At 34.6% G+C, this 22,231-nt stretch overlaps 2 protein-coding genes across 2 annotated transcripts; one reads left to right on the top strand and one right to left on the bottom strand.

Annotated features, from left to right (window-relative positions):
* Positions 1–281: 281 nt before the first annotated feature.
* On the bottom strand, positions 282–2,494 carry LOC130807327 (uncharacterized). The gene is made up of 3 exons (XM_057672497.1): positions 2,161–2,494; positions 889–1,094; positions 282–750 (listed from the first exon to the last, which is right to left on the bottom strand). Exons 1-3 carry the CDS (start codon positions 2,248–2,250, stop codon positions 531–533), a joined length of 516 nt encoding a protein of 171 aa, XP_057528480.1. The 5' UTR covers positions 2,251–2,494; the 3' UTR covers positions 282–530.
* Positions 2,495–18,546: 16,052 nt separating this feature from the next.
* On the top strand, positions 18,547–21,840 carry LOC130808296 (protein FAR1-RELATED SEQUENCE 5-like). Its single transcript, XM_057673774.1, has 9 exons — positions 18,547–18,602; positions 18,819–19,317; positions 19,563–19,702; positions 19,790–19,844; positions 19,955–20,054; positions 20,193–20,217; positions 20,332–21,121; positions 21,229–21,417; positions 21,487–21,840. The coding sequence occupies exons 1-9, from the start codon at positions 18,547–18,549 to the stop codon at positions 21,838–21,840; spliced, it is 2,208 nt and encodes a 735-aa protein (XP_057529757.1).
* The last annotated feature ends 391 nt before the right edge of the window (positions 21,841–22,231 follow it).

Raw genomic sequence — 22,231 nt, 5'->3', positions numbered from 1 at the left:
ATTTATAATAATTAAGTTATACATTAAGTATGCTTTATACAAAGGCCCGTTTTCGGCTCTTATTGAGCCCCTTTTATAGCCCGCTTTATTTTAATTATAGTAGCCATTTTTGGCCCGGTTCATTTTTGACCCGACCCTTATAAAGCCCTTCAAAAAACGAACTGAATAAGGGCTCAAAATGGGGGTCCGGCCCATTGAACACCTTTAGTGATAACCAAGCCCGATATTAGATAAATCATTGACATCTTAGTAGCCTAGGGGATTAGGAAATTACAAGACAATTATAAAACAACTGCTATTATTTGTCTTTCTTAAAACCCAAAAGAGTCTTAACAGTTAACACAAGTATATAACAATGAAACGGATACACAAGAAGCATAACAATGAATACATGAGACATTTGCTACACGAAAGAATTCCTAAAAATCGACTGCTGTCAAAACGAGTCGTCTATGAACACATCAATGAAGACCGCAAAACATTAAGGTATGTTTCAAATCCTATTTAAGGCACTAACTGTGTATTGCACCTTAGGGTTTGAAGCTGTCATTTGCCTTTGAGTAGAAAAAATAGTAGAACTCAGCGATTATGGCGGTAAAAAAAGTGAAAGCAGCACCTGCTGCAAAGACACCTTTCCTAAGAGTCTCGCAATTTGGTGCACCATCTTCGTAGAAACGCTTGTATTTGGTGTGGTATGCGTTTCTAGCTGAACCCGCCAATAAACAGATCTCCGCAATAAAGAATGTAAGCCTGAAAACCAAGAATTTCACGAATTAACAATGACAAAATGCTGAAAAAGATCTGTCTAAACTTTTATGGCACGAGGAAGGCCCAAATTTATTTCGGTTTTGTTTGACTAGATAAAAGAAATGAAAAGAATCTGCATACCAGCAGACAATGAAGAGAATAACAGCACAAGCCCTTGATCCGCCAGGACTAAGAGCCTGACCACAGCAGAAGCATCGACTTACTACCATGACGATGACTTGGCTAGCCAGAAGGCAAAAGAAGGCACCGATACCATATCCTGTTGCGACATCTGAATCATACTTGCAGTACTTGTAGTCTGCATTTGGGTCTGAAACAACCTGAGCCTGTCCAAACACGTATTTGTCAATGATCATTAGCTACAAGTGAACAATTCTGATGATTATATAAATTATAAAGCTAATCAGCAAGTAATCTACTCTTATGCTGCTACCAAAACGTAATGCTAGATTCTAGATTCAGAAGTTACTTCCTATCTTAATACATTATTCGTGTCTCTCAATTTCTATGCTGCACGCATAGAGTAAAAACAACATCTGCCGCATTGTAAAGATTTTCAAATATATGAACCGATATTTTTGCGCCGTAAAGGTGTAAAAACACCATGTCAAGGGATACTTTATGATTTTGACTAACATTTAGGCACAATGATAACTACATCGCTCCCATTACTGCATCAGCATTCCGTTATCGTGATCGCGATCATTATCGCATTTTTATACTATGGCTGCACCCCATCAAACAGATGGCGTTCTTTGAAATATTTATTGGTATTACAGAGACAAAATTGTTAAAGGTTCCGAAACCTTCATATGAAAGTAGATATCTTTGACACCCTTTTTGTCCCTCTTAATAAAGAACATAATCTAAAATCTAAATTGAGAAAAACCTAATCCAAAATACTAATAGAATTGAGGAAAAACCCTTTTTGTCCCTCAACCATTTATTTAACCTGTTGGTTGAGTTGATTCCTTAGCATGTTATCAAAACCAACGTTACAAGAGTTTATGGTTTCGAATCTTAATTATCCCTCATAAGTGGCTCGCGTTTAAGCAGAGTGTTAGAGGGAAATATAACATAATTTCTGGTTGAGTTGGATCCTCAATATGGGTCGAACACTAATTTCTTTATGTAAATCGAACAATTAAGCTGTCATTTTTCTATATTATACGTTAGATTGACCCGCTCTTTGGCTTAAAAGGCCTAGATTTTGCTCTGCTTTGTTAACAATAAGTGCCCTCATTAACAAGTTCCATCAGATCGAACAATACAGGATGGAAATTTCAAATAAGGCATAAACATGGATAAGCAAAGAGAAAATAAAATGATCCAGCAACTAAAATCAATCAAATTGAAATAGCAAATGAAAAGAAGGAAGAATGAAGAACATACATGGCTTCGTCTTTGTTCAGCAGCAACAGCAAGGCCAAAAGCAATGACATTAAGGACAAAAACAGAAATCATAAGAAGCTTAGAAGCCATAATAATCAAATCAAGCAGATCTGGGAAGTGGGAATCCCTTTTTTTGTAATTGGGTAGTACTTGTAATATCACAGCCTTATAGTTATAGTCGGTGGGAAATCACTTAAAGAAGTGAAATAGACGCATCTAGTGATTAATGAATGTTAGTTGCAATAACTTTGAAGGTGCGGATTGTGGAAGTCCAACTGTTAGAGAAAGCCAAGATCGTGACTTTATACCTGTTGTCTGCTCACTTAGCTGCATCTCTAAGCTTGATAGCTGCCTCCATCCAAACTTATACTCCCTCCGAACCAATTTAGATGTTCCATTTGCTTGGGCACGATTATTAAGGATGGTGTGGGGTCCATTAAAAAGGGTAAGTAGTAAAAAGTAAATAGTGAAGGGTAGTTGGGTAAGTAAGGTATATGGGGGTATATTCGTAATTACTTGTGTGAACTAAGGATATTTAGGTAAAAAAAATTGACAAAAATAGAAATGGAAAAACTAAAAAGACTTTGCCAAATAAGGAAATTGGACAACTAAATTGGTTCTGAGAGATTATAATATATATATATATATATATATATATATATATATATATATATATATATATATATATATATATATATATATATATATATATATATATATATATATATCATATACATATATATATATAATGCAATAAGTGTCTTTTTTTTTTTCTTTTTCCGTTTAATCGTTATAATAATGCAATAATATTACAATGTAATAACAGTGATTAATCCAATGATAATCACAGATAATCAACATTAATCTCTTTGTAATAATAAACTCTCGCTCGTATATATATATATAATATAATATGTACGTACATATATATATATATATATATACATTAAATAAACTATAAAAAATAATCAATAGTAATTACAATTTATCAAGGACAAATATTAGCAAGATACACGGCAATCTTGTCTTTTAATTCGCGCATCTCTTCACTTCTCAAAGCGCGTGTTTCCCTCGGAATGTCGTTTAAAACCTATATTATAATATTAAAATAAAAGCTATTAATATAGAAACATAAGATTTTACCAATAATATATTTAATTAAGAACGTAACAAATACTTACGGCATCTATATTTTCGACTCCAAATTCCTTCACGGAATTTATAATATCGTCCATAAACTTCAGCGCGTAGTAGCCGCAGTCAACGGAAGAAGGAGGTTGTTGAAAGCACTAAGAGAAAATAGAAGTTAGTGTCAAAAACGCTTAAAAACGCATAAAATCGCAACTTAACTTCTAATTTCTAGCATATGACTATTATTATCAATTCTAACCATTTCAACACAATAATATATGCCAAATAGTGTTGTGTGCCAAGTTTCGTGCATAACAAACCATGTTTGACCTACTTTACGCGCGAAATTGACAAAAACGCTTAAAAACCCATAAAATCGCAACTTAACTTCTAATTTCTAGCATATGACTATTATTATCAAGTATAACCATTTCAACACAATAATATATGCCAAATAGTGTTGTGTGCCAAGTTTCGTGCATAACAAACCATGTTTGACCTACTTTACGCGCGAAATTGACAAAAACGCTTAAAAACGCATAAAATCGCAACTTAACTTCTAATTTCTAGCATATGACTATTATTATCAATTCTAACCATTTCAACACAATAATATATGCCAAATAGTGTTGTGTGCCAAGTTTCGTGCATAACAAACCATGTTTGACCTACTTTACGCGCGAAATTGACAAATAAAAACGCGAAATTGACAGCATCAAACTAGTGACCAGACCACCTTGCACGACACGTGGAGACCAAACCTATGCATCCAGGACCTAGGCTAAAGTGGAAATGGAATCTTGGTACTTGGATCTAGCTATCAAGGTCCTAAAACCATTCTAACAATCCCCGTGGACTCCTAGAAGCTGAGCCGAAGGAGGGCTGGTCGACAGTTTGCTAGATCAGAATTTTGTTTAAGTGTTTGTGGTTGTTTCGTGTTCTTTTCATGATCATTTGTAGTTTTTGACTGTGTCATTAATCAAAGCTTACGCACAACATTAATCCTTGCATAACCAAGGCCTTAATCAGCCCCGGTTTCGCATCAAAACCAAGTTTAAGCTACTTTACGCGCGGAATTGACAAAAACGCTTAAAAACGCATAAAATCGCAACTTAACTTCTAATTTCTAGCATATGACTATTATTATCAATTCTAACCATTTCAACACAATAATATATGCCAAATAGTGTTGTGTGCCAAGTTTCGTGCATAACAAACCATGTTTGACCTACTTTACGCGCGAAATTGACAAAAACGCTTAAAAACCCATAAAATCGCAACTTAACTTCTAATTTCTAGCATATGACTATTATTATCAAGTATAACCATTTCAACACAATAATATATGCCAAATAGTGTTGTGTGCCAAGTTTCGTGCATAACAAACCATGTTTGACCTACTTTACGTGCGAAATTGACAAAAACGCTTAAAAACGCATAAAATCGCAACTTAACTTCTAATTTCTAGCATATGACTATTATTATCAATTCTAACCATTTCAACACAATAATATATTCCAAATAGTGTTGTGTGCCAAGTTTCGTGCATAACAAACCATGTTTGACCTACTTTACGCGCGAAATTGACAAATAAAAACGCGAAATTGACAGCATCAAACTAGTGACCAGACCACCTTGCACGACACGTGGAGACCAAACCTATGCATCCAGGACCTAGGCTATAGTGGAAGTGGAATCTTGGTACTTGGATCTAGCTATCAAGGTCCTAAAACCATTCTAACAATCCTCGTGGACTCCTAGAAGCTGAGCCAAAGGAGGGCTGGTCGACAGTTTGCTAGATCAGAATTTTGTTTAAGTGTTTGTGGTTGTTTCGTGTTCTTTTCATGATCATTTGTAGTTTTTGACTGTGTCATTAATCAAAGCTTACGCACAACATTAATCATTGCATAACCAAGGCCTTAATCAGCCCCGGTTTCGCATCAAAACCAAGTTTGAGCTACTTTACGCGCGGAATTGACAAAAACGCTTAAAAACGCATAAAATCGCAACTTAACTTCTAATTTCTAGCATATGACTATTATTATCAATTCTAACCATTTCAACACAATAATATATGCCAAATAGTGTTGTGTGCCAAGTTTCGTGCATAACAAACCAAGTTTGAGTACTTTACGCGCGAAATTCACAAAAACGCTTAAAAACGCATAAAATCGCAACTTAACTTCTAATTTCTAGCATATGACTATTATTATCAATTCTAACCATTTCAACACAATAATATATGCCAAATAGTGTTGTGTGCCAAGTTTCGTGCATAACAAACCATGTTTGACCTACTTTACGCGCGAAATTGACAAATAAAAACGCGAAATTGACAGCATCAAACTAGTGACCAGACCACCTTGCACGACACGTGGAGACCAAACCTATGCCTCCAGGACCTAGGCTAAAGTGGAAATGGAATCTTGGTACTTGGATCTAGCTATCAAGGTCCTAAAACCATTCTAACAATCCCCGTGGGCTCCTAGAAGCTGAGCCGAAGGAGGGCTGGTCGACAGTTTGCTAGATCAGAATTTTATTTAAGTGTTTGTGGTTGTTTTGTGTTCTTTTCATGATCATTTGACCAAACCTATACAAAACCCATAAAATCGAATTTGTGTACCTTTCTTGCTATCCATTTTGGAAATGTGGCTCTGGATGTAGATCCCATTTGTCCACGCACTCTTTTCATTGCGCTGAAACGCATGGGAAAAATAATATATACCATTTATATATATATATAACACTTAATTAAATCAAATTGGTAAAATAATTAATATTACGTACGCATTCAACAATGCTTTGAATCTTGTGTTGCGAGGTAGGCTGTTAGGTTTTTGTAATGAGTCGAAGACGTGCACGGTGTTCGTTAAAGGACATATGATCAAAAGTATCCAATGCAAACTACAAACACAAATTTAAAATCAACAAATTAGAGATTAGGTGACTTTAAAAATCAAAAGATAAGTTCAATTTCAAAAATAAAACTTACTTTTCCCAATATGGAGCCAGAATGAATGTGTGTTTACATGCAAGGGAATTGGTCAAAGCAGTCTCAATGTATGCTCTGACGAAATCTGGATCATTTCTACATTTACTACCCGAAATCGTCTCCGGACAAAACCATCCAATTTTTATTGGAGGTTCGCAAGAATTTACCTCCTCGTAAACCGCACTAAACTCACAAATAAGAGAATTTTGTTAGTAATTCGGTCATTAAAACAATTAAACAACAATGCCTAACTTGTAAGATAATGAACATCACCTCATGTAGACATGGAAAAGAGCTACGTTCAGCATCTCTCCTCTCAAAAATTGCCCGATGTCACTAGGACCAATAATTACATACGGGTCTTCTGAAAAGCAGTATTGCTCCTTTAGCAGGGGCAACATGATTGGGTCCTCCTCACTTATGCGAGATGCACAATAATGCAGCCATTTGCAATCTTGAGAGAGATCTTTTAGCTCCTCATCAGTCAAAATTGGAGTGCTTGGCATCGACTTTGACCCAGTCGACACCTTTGCTGAGGAACCGACCTCTCTACAAGATCCCTTTGGACTCTTTTGCTATTTCAATTTATAAAATTAAATTAGTGTGAGCATGCAATTAAAAAAATAAAAATAAATAAGGTACAAATGATTCTTACCATGTTAGTGAATCGGACCCAAGCATATGGCCATGTGACGAAACTACCTAGGGCGTCTGATAGTTTCTCAAGGCTCCATGCTGACATTGGAATTGGGAGTGAGAAATCTTCAAACCCCTTTACAATAGTCTCCACGGCCACACTGATGTGGCCACTTGTAACAGGCACTGAATGCACTGTTTGGCCCTCTTTATTTGGCTGTGCCATACCATATGCAACCTCAGTTAAGTCGCCATCACTAGCAACACCTAACTGAGGCAGCAAAAGAGAACAAGGAGTCGCCTCCTGAAAATTGTGTCGTTTAGTATAATAAGCATCATAATAAAATTTTAATTACGCGTTGCAATTTAAATTAATAAGTGCTTATATATTTAAAAACTATGTACCTGTAGCACTGGCACCGGAGTTGGCTCCGGATTTTGAGCAACGGGGGTATTAGTAAAGAGCTGGGGTGCTACGGGGGTAATGGGCTCGGGTGTTGGCTCGACCAAAGCGTTAGAATCCCCATGTTGACTTCCCTGATCCTCGACAATCAGGTTTGCCAAGTCCACAATGGGTGCACCCATCTTTTGCAACACGGTGGCCAACTTCGCGAGAACGTCCTTCGTAATCTCCGCTCGGAGGGTTGCTGCTTCTTCCCGCAGTGCCGTTCGGGATTGAGTAGCAACACACTCTTTGCCGAATGCCTTCTGTAACCCCACGCGGACGCCTCCTTTTCCGACTACCCGCCCACTGTGGTCTTTCCCTAAGACCATATGCAATGCGTCAACATTGCCTTTTGGGGTGAACTCCCCCGTAGCTTCTTTTTCCTTCCAGCCCATCTGTTCAAATAAAAAGTGACATATATAGTAATTAGTATAAGTACATCAAAGCCAAAGAATACAAAACAAATGAAGAATATACTTAATAATTTCAAAACTCACCACAGCATCAGCAACCTTCTTCGTTCCCGGATCATTAATGGTAAATTTACCACTTGCATCTCGGGAATGAAGCCCGCAATACCAATCACGCACCCGATCTCCAGCAAGAGTATGTACGGATGCGGAGGTAGTCGTAGATGAGGGTGTGGATGAACTTTGATTGGGGTATAAACCCGCATCCACCCACTCTTTTCGGACCTCATCGTACGTTTTCTGGCCTAAGCGATGGTAAAACTTCCTTTTGCTTGCAGAATCTGAAGCTTTACCACGCTTTTCCTAATTAATCAATAGAAATCGAATGTCATGTATTAGTTTAATGACTGAATCAAAAGAATTAAATTCAAATTGGTAAACTATAATATAATATGAAATACTTACAACTTCTATGGGAGTTGTTCTTTTGGCAACAAAGGCCTCCCAATCCCTCTTCGATATGTGACCCCATATTTCGTAGGGCATCTTCAAAGGTGCTTGCTCTCCACCTTCGTTACCCGTTTTGACCTTTTTGGTCGTACGGGCACGGGTCTTCGTAATCCAGCCAGTTACTAGCTTGGATTTGAAATCTCTGAATCTTTCAGCAACAGCTGAAAGAAACACATTCTTCTTGTCCTCATCGCTCTCGATGTGGAAAAGATTCTACAAAAAAAATTTATATTTGTTACTGTCAATTAAATTAATTTTAAAATGAAACTAAATGAGTAAAAATAGTAAAGTTGCTTACCACAGTATCATTCCATAGAGAGTTTTTCAAACCCTCTGGAACCTCGTTCCATGCGTGCAATATGGAAATCTTGCGGATACATAGGCCCACTCGTTTTCCATATTGCCTACGCCATTTTCCGCAGGGTTGACCCAATGCATTGTATTCCAAATGCATTGGTTCCGTGACTTTGAGGTTTTTCGTAGGACCTCGCCCTTTTCTTTTCTTACTGGTAGTGGGAGCATCCATTGGTGGGGCGTCTTCAGTCTCAAAATCATTGTCTAGAGGTGGAGCGTCTTCAGCCATACGCTCGAATCTCACAATTTGGTCCTCTTCACTGTCGTAACTACGATGCTCATTATCCGAGGTCTCAATCTCGGGGACAATTTCGTCTCTGAATAGATGCATTATATATCAGTACCTGAAAGAGTATGAATAGAAATATATTAGAACATAAGCTAAGTAATATTAAGAATATGACTATGATTTACAATTCTAATATATCGTTCATTCCCTCGACCCTTTTAATTCTACGATGATCACAAGTGGGTAGTTCTCTAACACAACTATAACCAATTCACAATACATGCCATAGTCTATCTAGTAAGTAGTATCTATCATCTAAACGTAATTCACAATACATGCCATATATATATATATATATATATATATATATATATATATCTATATATATATATATATATATATATCTATATATATATATATATATATATATATATATATATATGTATATATATATATATATATATATATATATATATATATATATATATATATATATATATGTATATATATATATATATACATATATATATATATATGTATATATATATATATATGTATATATATATATATATATATATATATATATATATATATATATATATATATATATATATATATATATATGTATATATATATATATATATATATATGTATATATATATATATATGTATATATATATATATATATATATATATATATATATATATATGTATATATATATATATATATATATATATATATATATATATATATATATATATATATATATGTGTATATATATATATATATATATATATATATATATATATATATATATATATATATATATATATATATATATATATATATATATATATATATATATGTATATATATATATATATATGTATATATATATATATGTATATATATATATATGTATATATATATATATGTGTATATATATATATATATATATATTGTTGGACCTCTTGAGTTTTGATGATGACTACACTTTATTTAAGCAAACATGTTTTTAGAGATTGTGCAGGTCGATATCCGATTATGATTATGATCGTTGATAGTACCTATGCCTTAGCTTATGGAAACGTACATGTCAAAAGGTTTCAATTGATGTTAGGAAAAGCATATCGCTTGGGATGTAAAATGAAGACAGCAGATCTACTATTCCCAAGTTCGATGTTCTAGCTAAACTGAAGTCTGGAGACAGCACACTGTTCCTGAGCTGAAGGATGACTACGTTGACTAAAAATTCTGGTTATCATATTTTAATTATTTTTTTTAGTTAATGTATTTTAAATTAAATTGTTGCAGTAAAAATTTATTAAAGTTGATTGGCAAATCGTTTTTGTTAAAGAAAATGAAATCACGATTTATTTGTTAAGATCCTTTATTTTAGGATCTATTTTTAGTAAATCCTGGATTTGTTAAAAATAGAATTAACTAACTTTGAATTAGTCTTAGCAAATCTTTCTAACCGGTTTTTATTCCTAAAAATAAGCAAGCAATCATTCCCACTAAGATTAACCGTTTTCTAAGTATAGCATGAAGTTCCAGCCATTAATTTGGGGAACAGGAATTACTACTGAAGAAACTGCTACTTTAGGGAACAGCGGTTATTAAGGGAACAGCAGTTATTGTTTATGTACACGTGTGATTTGACTTAATCAAATCTTATGGAAATAACCGTGTGTTTGCTTAATCCACATTACTCCCATGATCTCTTGATAGTGGGATAATGGATTGGGTTATTCCATTTTCTTAGGAATATTATTTTCTATAAATTGCAAGGTAATTCCGGTTTTTTTAAGAAAAGAGAAGTAATCCAACGTTTTGTGCTTAAGTGTTTTTCATACGTTTTTGTTGGATTTTACAAGAAATATTTTGTTCTTAAAATTGCCAATTAATTTATAATATTTTCTTGATGCAACTCTTTGATTTATTTTAGAGAATTTCTATCCTTTTTGTAAGGGTTTTTGAGAGTTTATGTAATTAGACTCGGGTGAGTCTAAGGGGGAAGTTAGATAGCTTTTAGTGAAGCTAGAGGGGATTAGCTTATTGTAAAGCTAAGTTTGTTGCTTTGAGTAAAGCAATTAGAGAGTGAAGAGTTGGCCTAGTTGTTTCGCTTCAAGTGAAGTAAGGTGTTTATTGTAATTGTAACTAATTGCCTTAAACATAGTGAAGTTGTTAGAAATCCCAAGTGGTCGTGGTTTTTCCTTTTGTTTAGGCCCAAAAGGTTTCCACGTAAAATCGTGCGTCTCTCTTATTATTTTGCTCTTAGTTTAAGCTTTATTTATTTTGAATAATTCCGCAAAAACAGGGCACAATCGCTTAAACTTGCAACAACAACAATTCACCCCCCCTCTTGTTGCTGTTCCCGTTCCTAATTGAATCAACAATTGGTATCAGAGCCCTGTTCCCAGAAGATCAGGAAACCCTGAGGGCAGATTCTGGTGTTCCCGAAAAATGTCAATTATGAACGAGCGAATGGAAGAAGGGTATTCAACTCAAAGACCGCCAATGTTCGATGGAAAATTCTATACATACTGGAAGAATAGGATGGAGATCTTCATCAAAGCGGAAAATTATCAAGTTTGGAGAGTCATAGAAATCGGAGATTTTGAGGTAACTACTACTAACTCCAACAATGAAATTGTTCCCAAACCTATAACCGAATATGAAAATGAAGATTTTCAGAAAATGGAATTAAATGCTCTTGCTATAAAATTACTTCATTGTGGTCTTGGACCAAACGAGCATAATAGAATTATGGGGTGCAAATCCGCTAAGCAAATTTGGGACCTGCTTGCTGTTACCCATGAGGGAACAAGTGAAGTAAAACGGTCCAAAATTGATTTGTTAATGTCTAAATACGAGAGATTTGTTATGGAGCCAAGAGAAAGTATCCAAGAGATGTTCACTAGGTTCACCAACATAACAAACGAGCTTGTCTCTCTTGGAAGAATAATTCCCACTGATGAACAAGTAAGGAAGATTCTTAGGAGCCTTCCTCAAGATGAGCGCTGGAGGGCCAAGGTTACTGCTATACAAGAGTCCAAAGATTTTACAAAGTTTAATCTAGAGGAGCTGGCTGGTTCCCTAATGACACATGAATTGCATTTGGGAACAGCAGACAGTTCTAGGAACAAGGGACTGGCTCTGGCAGCGGGGGAACAGGACGAATCAGAATGTGATGAAGAAGAGGCTGCTTTGTTGGTACGAAAATTCAAGAAGTTCTTCAGGAACAGCAGGTATGCAAATCAAAGAAACAACAGAGAAAGAAGAACAAAAACTCTTGAATGCCACAAATGTGGAAGTACCGAACACTTCATCAAGGATTGCCCAACATGGAAGAATGAAAAGGGCAAGGGAAAAACAAGAGATTCAAGAAGACCGTTGAACAAAGAAAATTTTAACAAGACTGACTTTCGTAAAGCCATGATTGCTGCATGGGGAGAAACTGAAAGTGAGAATGAAACTATTGTTCCCGAAGAAGAGGAGACAGCTAACCTATGTCTCATGGCTACACATAAAGGCAAGGAGAAGCAGGTAAATATTTCTAATTCATTTTCTGACCATTCATTCAATCCAAGTAAAAATGAATTAAAAGAGTTGTTAAAAGAGGCACAAGTTAAACTTGAAAATTGCAATGATAAGTTTCTCAAGTTAGAAAAGGAACTTAAGGTAAGCAAAGACCATGTCTCATACATAAACACCTTTAGACATGATGTCCAAAACAGATTTTTCGGTTTGTTGGACCAAAATATAATCCTAAAAGAAAATATGGAGAGACTTAAGAAGGAAAATGTTATTCTTAACATTGAGCTATCGCAATACAAATTATTAGGCTTAAATGAGGAATTGATAGATGCATCTACTAAAGATTTATGCGATGATTTTCAATATTTAAAAATGAATTCGGAATCCAACCGTAACAACAATAATAATCTTGAATTAAATTCAAGAGAAAAAGGGAAAATCAAAATAACTCCCAAATGGATTCTAGATGCTAAAAGTAAGAAATCACAAGGCCTAAATTATTTTAAGAATAACAAAAGTAAGAAAGCTTACGTTGATCTTCCTAGAGACAGGTACTGTACCTTCTGTGGTAAAGCTGGCCATCTGAAGGAACAGTGCACCAAAAGGGAACAGTATACTGTCTCTAACAGAAACTATGTCGATAACATTCAAATTGATAAATATGATTCATGTAAGATCGACAAGGAACCCAAGAAAGTCTGGGTTCCTATAATTAACAATTAATTATCTTACAGGTCCAAGTGAGGGGGAACAGCTCATGGTATCTCGACAGTGGGTGTTCCAAGCATATGACGGGTGACAAATCTAAATTTCTCTCACTTGAAGCCTATGATGGGGGAACAGTAACCTTCGGTGACAATATGAAGGGTGAGATAATCGCCAAAGGAAAGGTTGGAAGGTCATGTTCCCACGCCATTGATAATGTATTTTTAGTCGAGAATTTGAAACACAACTTACTCAGCATTTCTCAATTTTGTGATAAGGGTAACTCTGTAAACTTTACTTCTGAAAAGTGCATTATTTCTAGGAATGACACTGGAGACATCATTCTTGAGGGAAACAGAAAAGGGAACACTTATGTAGTGGACCTGGACACTGTTCCCAGAAACAGTCTAACGTGTCTAAGTGTTATAGAAGACGACCCACTTCTTTGGCATAAGCGTCTAGGTCATGCTAGTTATTCATTGATTAATTCATTAAGATCTAAAGACCTAGTTAGAGGACTACCATCTATAAAATTCCTTAAGGATGAAATATGTGATCCTTGTGCCAAAGGAAAACAAGTAAGGTCATCTTTTAAACCAAAGAATGTTGTGACCACCTCAAAAACGCTTGAATTATTACACATGGATTTGTGTGGACCTATGAGAATACAAAGCCGTAGTGGCAAGAGATATGTGTTTGTTATTGTTGATGATTATAGTAGATTTACATGGACTTTATTTTTAGTTAGTAAAGATGAAGCCTTTAATGAGTTTGTCTCTTTCGCTAACAAAATACAAAAATCTACCAATAATCAAATTGTTCACATAAGGTCAGATCATGGTAAAGAATTTGAAAATTCAAGCTTTATGAGTTATTGCAATGAACATGGAATAAGTCACAATTTTTCCGCCCCTAGAACACCACAACAAAATGGTGTAGTAGAAAGGAAAAATAGAACTTTAGAAGAAATGGCTAGGACTATGTTGATTGCTAGTGGTTTACCTAGAAATTTTTGGGCCGAGGCTGTTAATACTGCATGTTATATTTTAAATAGAGTATTGATAAGACCCATCACTTCTAAGACACCTTATGAATTGCTTAAAGGTGTTAAACCAAATATTGCCTATTTTCGTGTGTTTGGATGCAAATGTTTTGTACATGTTAATGGAAAACGGAATATAGGTAAATTTGATGAAAGAAGTGATGAAGCAGTATTTCTTGGCTACTCATCTCAAAGTAAGGCATATAGAGTCTATAACAAAAGAACAATGAGTGTGGAAGAATCCGTTCACATAATTTTCGATGAAACTAACTTTTTGTCAAGTGAACAGGATACAAATAATTTTAAGATAGGTCTTGCAAATCTAGAAGAAGATGATGAAGAATTGAAAGTGCATGATCAAGAAACAGCTGGTGAACAGCCGGTTCCAGGAGAAGCAGAAAGTACTGATCAAGTTCAAGAACTGCCAGAACATCAGGAACAGCAGACTGTTCCCAATCCAGCTGTTCCCACAGATGAGCAGAACAATCCAGTAGCTGAACAGAATGTTAATCAAGCTGATGAACCAGAACATGCTACTGTTCCCACAAGAGATTTTATGCCAAAACCTTGGAGATATCAAAAATACCATCCTCTTGATTTGATTGTAAGTGACTTGAATAAAGGAACACAAACTCGATCTCAAATGAGAAATTTTTGTGCACATTTTGCGTTCCTATCATCACTTGAACCCAAAAATCACGAAGAAGCTCTAAAGGATTCCGAATGGGTTGTAGCCATGCAAGATGAATTGAACGAATTTGAAAGGAACAAAGTATGGCATTTAGAACCCAAACCGAAACACAAGAAGGTAATTGGTTTGAAATGGGTATTTCGGAACAAACTAGATGAGCATGGAATAATTGTAAGAAACAAAGCAAGGCTCGTGGTCAAAGGGTACAATCAACAAGAAGGTATTGATTATACTGAGACATTTGCTCCAGTAGCAAGGTTAGAAGCTATTAGAATTTTAATTTCTTTTGCTGCATTTATGAACTTTAAATTATATCAAATGAATGTGAAATGTGCTTTCTTGAATGGTTTTCTTGATGAAGAAGTTTTTGTTGAACAACCGCCTGGCTTTGAGAATACCTCGTGTCTTGATCATGTCTATAAGCTTGATAAAGCTCTTTATGGGTTGAAACAAGCTCCAAGGCAATGGTATGAAAGACTATCAAAGTTTTTGATTAAAAATGACTTTATTAGAGGTAAAATTGATAAAACCTTATTCTTTAAGAATAAAGGTTCCAATATATTAGTTGTTCAAATATATGTTGATGATATTATTTTTGGTGCCACAAATGAATTTCTATGCAAAGAATTTGCTAACCTTATGAGCACTGAATTTGAAATGAGCATGATGGGAGAATTAAATTTCTTTCTTGGTTTGCAAATTAAACAAACTGCTAATGGTATCTTTATTCATCAACAAAAATATATAAAAGAACTTCTTAAGAAATATGGCATGAATAACGCTAAAACCAACCATACACCCATGGCTACTAATGTAAGATTAGATGAAGATACAAATGGAACAAATATTGACCAAACTATGTATAGAGGCATGATTGGATCTTTATTATATCTAACTGCTAGTAGACCCGATATTTCATTTAGTGTTGGTTTATGTGCAAGATTTCAATCTAACCCTAAAGAATCACATCTAACTGCAGTGAAACGTATTTTGAGATATCTAAAGGGAACAGATGATTTATCATTATTTTATCCTAAAAGTGATGTCTTTGATTTGAAAGGCTTTAGTGATGCAGATTATGCAGGAGATCTTGTTAATAGAAAAAGCACGTCAGGTATGGTACAATTTCTTGGCTCATGTTTAGTTTCATGGAGCTCCAAGAAACAAAACACTGTTGCATTATCAACTGCTGAAGCTGAGTACGTAGCAGCAGCAGCTTGCTGTTCCCAAATGATATGGATAAAGCAGCAGCTAAGAGACTTTGGTATTAAGTATGCATGTGTTCCTATTTATTGCGATAATACCAGTGCCATATGCATATCCAAAGATCCAGTGCATCACTCACGAGTAAAGCACATCCATATTAGGCATCATTTTCTTAAGGATAATGTTGAAAATAAAAATATCATTGTTAAGCATGTAAACACTAACGAGCAAATAGCAGATATCATGACCAAACCGCTTCCAAGGGAACAGCATGAGAAAATGAAATTGGAACTTCGCATGATCAAGCTGCATTAAAGGAAGTGTCATATAAGATCCTTAGAGACAAAATAAAAATTGAAAATGATCAATCAACCACAATAAACTTGATTGAAAGATCAATTATTGATAGGATCAGGTACGCATTTTTTTTAAGGGAATATACTTTGAATGTTCTTATGATTGCATGATTATTTTGATCAAACGGTAGTAGCATAATATTATCATTTTCTTATTATAAATATATAATAAAAATATAAAAAAAAATAAAAAAAAAAAATAATAAAAAATTATATATAAATTTTTTTTCCAGCAATTTTTTTTGGGAAGTAGGAGTTGGATCATCAAATTCATCTGTCTCCATTTCGTGTCTCTGTATCAAAATACATAACTAAGGAAAATGGAACATTTAGTAACCGTCACCTCTCACAAATAAACCCACTCCCTCACGTTCCATCTTTCACTTCGTAATCATTACCCTTTCCCTTTCACTCAACCCTAAACCGTCATTTTCTCCATTACTCTTTCTTTTCCCTCTCAAAACATCCATGAAGACCAAGAATCAGAGTCCTAAAATGAAGCAACCTGTACCTCTTCAAGTCATCTACCCACCTTCTCACACTCCTAAGCCTGAGTCTTCATCAAAAGAACCGGAGGGAACCCCCATCTCCCCGAAAATACATGCAAGCAGTAAGAGATCAAGAGGATCCAAGAAACCTCCAACACGTTCTGTAAAGAAAATGAAGGTAACCCACTACTTAAACGCTGAGGAACTTTCCAAAGAAATGTCAGTTGGCTTTGGCCTTGACAAAGAGTGGTATGAGACTACAAACTTTCCTCAATTTCACAAAATTTTACAAACTCAACATTGGGAATCACTCATGTGCGATTACTGCTGCAATCCCATTTACCCAGAAATTATGCGTGAGTTCATCTCTAACTTTTCTATTAATGATGGAGTCTGTTCAAGTTCAATTAAAGAAATTAAAATTGAGTTTGATAGTATGATGTTAGGACAGTGGCTAGGAGTGCCAGCCACTGGTTTTGATGTTTATTATGTTGGGTCAAAAATTGCGTTTTCTGGGATTGATGAAAAGGATGTTTGGAGATGTTTAGGTGTTAGGCAAAAGAGAGGTAAAGTGAGTCACAATGTTTTGTCCCCCTTACACAAGTTACTTTACAACATTGCTCGAAGGTTTATTTTACCACGAAATTCAAAACGTAGTGAGGTAAGTCTTCGAGATGCCACTTTGATTTACTGTATGGTGAACAATATAAAGATTAACTTTCCTTCCTTGATGATTTCGCATTTAAATGATTGTATAGCCAAAAGATGTATGGTAGGCTATGGTGGTTTGTTGTCCTGGATTTTCTCAAAATTTGGTGTTCCACTTGGAGAATACAGTTTTCCTATGGGTCCCAGTAACATGATAGGTGCAAAATGTTTGAGTAACTTGCGCCTTAAATTAAATGAGGAAGGGATCCTTGAAAATGCTGTGGAACAGATTGAAATTGATTCTGATAATGAGGAACAGGAGGAAGAGGGGAAGGAAAAGGAGGAACAGGAAGTAGAAGAAGAAGTGGAGAAGGAGGAACAGGAAAAAGAAGCTGAAAAGGAGGAACAGGAGAAAGAAGGAGCTGGAGTTAAGGAACAGGAGGTTGTTCCTTCTGATAAGGAGGAAGAAGACAAGGGGATGGGACCTGAAGTTGCTCTTGATGATGACTCTAGGGCTGAACCCAGTGTGTGTGTGTGTGTGTGTGTGTGTGTGTGTGTGTAATATATATAGATATATATAGGGTCGGGAGCCGGTGAGAACCACCCTTTATGTGAGAACACTCCTAATATATGATAACAAATATAAGCCGTAGGATTAGATTAAAGTAGACGATTAAGATCAATGGAGAACAAGTAATGACATTAATGTAAATAATGAAACTATCCAACTTCATATTTTACCCAAAATATCTGATTTTCTTTCTCATCAAACGCTTTCACACTTTCCTTCATCTTCTCTCTTAAAACCACCAACTTTTGTTTAAAATGCATTGTAACTGCTCCAAATCAAAGTGAATCACATCGTTTCCTTTTGATTTTTGCTCAAATTCAACGAATTTTATTCATAAACTTATATAAAATCAGTTGAATTGGGCAATTTAATTAGAATTTTTGCAAATACGAACCCTAATTTGGCGAAAGAACAAATTGAAGAAGATTTGGAATGGAGGTTGGCGAAGAACAATTACTTCGTACAAAAATTTGTTCTGAAATGCAATGGTAACTTATACTCCAATATTTTGAAAGATTTTGAAGATTTTTTGGGCGATTTTCGACTAATATTTTGTATACTAGTCTCATTGTGTTGTATCTATTCGAATTAATATTTGTTGTTTTCTTGACATGCTTTGAATTAATATTTATGCTTATGTTCTAAATTTATATGTATTGTTGTATGATTTGTTGGTTCGTGTGAGATGGAGGTGGTTGATTCAGGTTGTTCCTCACACCTGGAGGAACAAAAGAATGGCTTCCAATATGCCCTAATGAGTTGAAACCAGCTATAGGGATGAAGTTTAATAATCTTGAAGAGGGCCTTGAATTTTATAAAAGATACGCATTTGCTGCTGGATTCAACACAAGAAAGTCTACAACTAAAAGGCAAAGAAGAAGCAAAGAATTGAAATCACAGTATATCTTATGCAATAGAGAAGGATACAAAGAGAAAAGAAAGCCTACTGTTGAAAAAGATTTAAATAACAACGAAGGAGAAAGCAATGAAGAAAAAACTTCAATCAAAAGGAAGAGACTCGTTACTCGTGTTGGGTGCAAGGCACATATTATCATAAAGCATTGTGATGATAACAAATTCATAGTGTCACAATTTCATGAGGGACATACTCATCCACTTTATAAACCTAGTTGCAATCTCTTCCAAAAAGAAGGAAGAAAAATGAACATATTGCACAAAAGAACAATTGTGAATAATTCTAAGGTATGGCTTTCAAAGTCTCTTATGTTTTATGAATTCTCTACATGTTCTAATAAAAGTAGTATGCTCATTTGAAAAATGAGCATTTAATTGTTTGTTTATTTGAAAAATGAGCATTAAATTGTTTGATCATTTGAAAAATGAGCATTAAATTGTTTAAATGAGCAAGCAAATAATTGAATTGTTTGCTCTTAAAATGAGCATTAAATTATTTGCTCATTTGAGAAACTGTTTTGTTCTTTAAATAGGTGGATATTTGTCCAGTTACAACTTTTCGAATGTTGAAGGAAATTGTTGGAGGATATGATAACATTAGTGCATCTAAGCAAGATTTCAAAAGTTTTCATAGAGATTTGAAAGCATACATTCAAGGAAGTGATGCTCAAATGTTCGTGGATAACTTTACCAACAAAAAGCTAACGTGAAGCGCTTTTTTCTTTGATTTTGAGATGGATGAAGATTATTGCCTTTGTAGAGCATTATGGGCTGACCCCCTTTGTAAAAAGAGTTACGCTCTATTTGGTGATATGGTATCCTTTGATACCACATACCAAACCAATAGGTAATTCAAAAAAATCACAATTCATTTTTATGTTATAACAATAGCTTAACTTAATAACTTTGTTTTAAATGAACTTAGTATAATTGTTTGCTTATTTCACAAATGAGCATTGACTTATTTGCTCATTTCAGAAATGAGCATTCAATTATTTGCTTATTTGACAAAAAAGCAAACAATTGTTTGCTTATTTCACAAATTAGCATTGAGTTATAAGCTCATTTGACAAATGAGCAATCAATTATTTGCTCATTTTCCAAATGAGCATTGAATTATTTCAGTAGCTGATGACAATTCTGATTTCATAATCTGATTTCAGTAACTATTACAAACTGTGAGTGCGTGTATGTATGTGTATGTGTGTGTGTGGGTGTCTGTGTCTAAGTACGTGTGTTTGTGTATTTATGTGTGTGTGTGTAGTTATTTGATCATAAAATTTAATCTGTATGTGTAAACAGGTACAACATGGTGTTTACTCCATTTACAGGGGTTGACCATCATAAGAGCTGCATTACTTTTGCTGTTGGTTTCATAGCAAAGGAAGATACAGTGTCATTTGAGTGGTTGTTCAGATTATTTCTCAAGGCAATGGGTGGAAATGAACCGAATTGTATGATTACAGATCAAGATCCAGCAATGAAAATTGCTGTCAAAAGTGTGTTTAACAAGACCGAACATCGCTTCTGTATGTGGCACATAATGAAAAAGTTACCATATAAGGTGGAGAAATCAATCATGCAAGAAGAAACTGGTTTCCTAAAAAAATTATGTGCTTGTGTTTGGCATCTTGAAATTGAACCTGCTGAGTTTGAAGAAAGGTGGAACAAGGTGATGGTTGAATACCACTTGGAAGAACATGAGTGGTTACGTTATATGTACAAGATAAGGAACAAGTGGATTCCGGCGTATTTCAGAGATGTGTTCCTTGGAGGAATAATGCGTACAACATCAAGATCCGAAAGCGAAAACAACTTTTTCTGCTCCTTTATCAATCCTCATGTGTCACTTGTTGAGTTTTACTTGAGATATGAAGCTGCAATTGATGCCCAGAGACACACTCAAGGTCAAAATGATAACGATTCAAAGCACAAATATCCTGAGTGCAAAACACCACTAGGGATAGAAAAGCATACGTCACATTTATATACTAACTCTGTCTTTTATGAATTTCAATATGAGGTTGAAATTGCTTGTTTTTCTTGTGGTGTTGATGCATTGAAGAAAGAAAATGGATTGGAAGTTGCAAAAGTAAGTGAAGGAAATCGGATTAGAACATGTAATGTTGTGTTTAATCCAACTAACTATGACACCACATGTTCTTGCAAGCTATTTTATAGACAAGGAATTCCATGTAGACATATGATTTGGTTTGGAAAGCAAAAAGGTTTGAAACCATTCCTGAACAGTATATGCTACACAGATGGACTTCTATGGCACTGAAAAAACCAATTTTTGACTTGGGTGGAAACCTGTTGGAGCAATGTGCTAATTTAATATACAAGAAAAAATTATTAAATGATTTATGGTCAGAGATACACACTTGTGTAAGTTTGGCAGAAAGCAATGATGAAGATATTGAAGTTCTTGTGATAAATCTTTAAGGAATAAGAAAGGATTTGGAGGCTAAGAGGATTGCAAGGAATAATGAAACAACAGGAAGTGCAAACAACAAAGGACAAGACATTGAGCTATTGATTGGAGCTAGTGTGCCAACTGAAATAATTGTCAAACCTCTAAAAATTTCAAAGAATAAAGGGACTGGAGTTCATGTATCAAATGTAGAGACTTCAAAAGAGAAAGGGGCAAAAATTGATGTGCCAAATGTTGAAACAAGAGGTAGAAGTGCAAAAAGGCTGAAGGGAGAAAAAGAAAAGGCTGTACAACAAAACCAGAAAAAGAAGAGATTATGTAGAGGTTGTGGTGAATTGAGTAATCATGATATTAGAAATTGTCCAAACAAAGTATAATGATACTTTTATACAAATATAAAAGTTAATATTTTTATATAAATATAAGATTTAGCATTTTGTGTTTTTAATTTTGTTGAAATGAGCAAATATTTTGCAAGCTCTGTTATCTATCATACACACATGTAATTATACCAAAGCTATTCTAATGTCCTTGGCAATAGAATTAGTCCAATCCAAGATATTATACAATGAGTTAAGTAAAGAGAACAACCCAACATACCCTAATCTTCAAAATCATAGAGGCTAAATTAACTAGATATATTCTAATATTTGTATAATGATACTTTTATACAAATATAAAAGTTAATATTTTTATATAAATATAAGATTTAGCATTTTGTGTTTTTAATTTTATTGAAATGAGCAAATAGTTAGTTGCTCATTTGTC

The sequence above is a fragment of the Amaranthus tricolor genome, chromosome 3 (assembly GCF_026212465.1).
Source record: "Amaranthus tricolor cultivar Red isolate AtriRed21 chromosome 3, ASM2621246v1, whole genome shotgun sequence".
Lineage (NCBI taxonomy): Eukaryota > Viridiplantae > Streptophyta > Magnoliopsida > Caryophyllales > Amaranthaceae > Amaranthus > Amaranthus tricolor.
This window is presented reverse-complemented; position numbering and strand designations above follow the sequence as displayed.

Coding starts and splice junctions, on each gene's coding strand:
- LOC130807327 (XM_057672497.1), bottom strand. CDS start 2,250: ATGGCTTCTAAGCTTCTTATGATTTCTGTTTTTGTCCTTAATGTCATT. Junction 1,095..2,160: donor CTGAACAAAGACGAAGCCAT/GTATGTTCTTCA, acceptor GTGTTTGGACAG/GCTCAGGTTGTTTCAGACCC. Junction 751..888: donor ATTCTCTTCATTGTCTGCTG/GTATGCAGATTC, acceptor CTTGGTTTTCAG/GCTTACATTCTTTATTGCGG.
- LOC130808296 (XM_057673774.1), top strand. CDS start 18,547: ATGGAGGTTGGCGAAGAACAATTACTTCGTACAAAAATTTGTTCTGAA. Junction 21,122..21,228: donor ATGGATTGGAAGTTGCAAAA/GTAAGTGAAGGA, acceptor AATTCCATGTAG/ACATATGATTTGGTTTGGAA. Junction 21,418..21,486: donor GGTCAGAGATACACACTTGT/GTAAGTTTGGCA, acceptor GGAATAAGAAAG/GATTTGGAGGCTAAGAGGAT.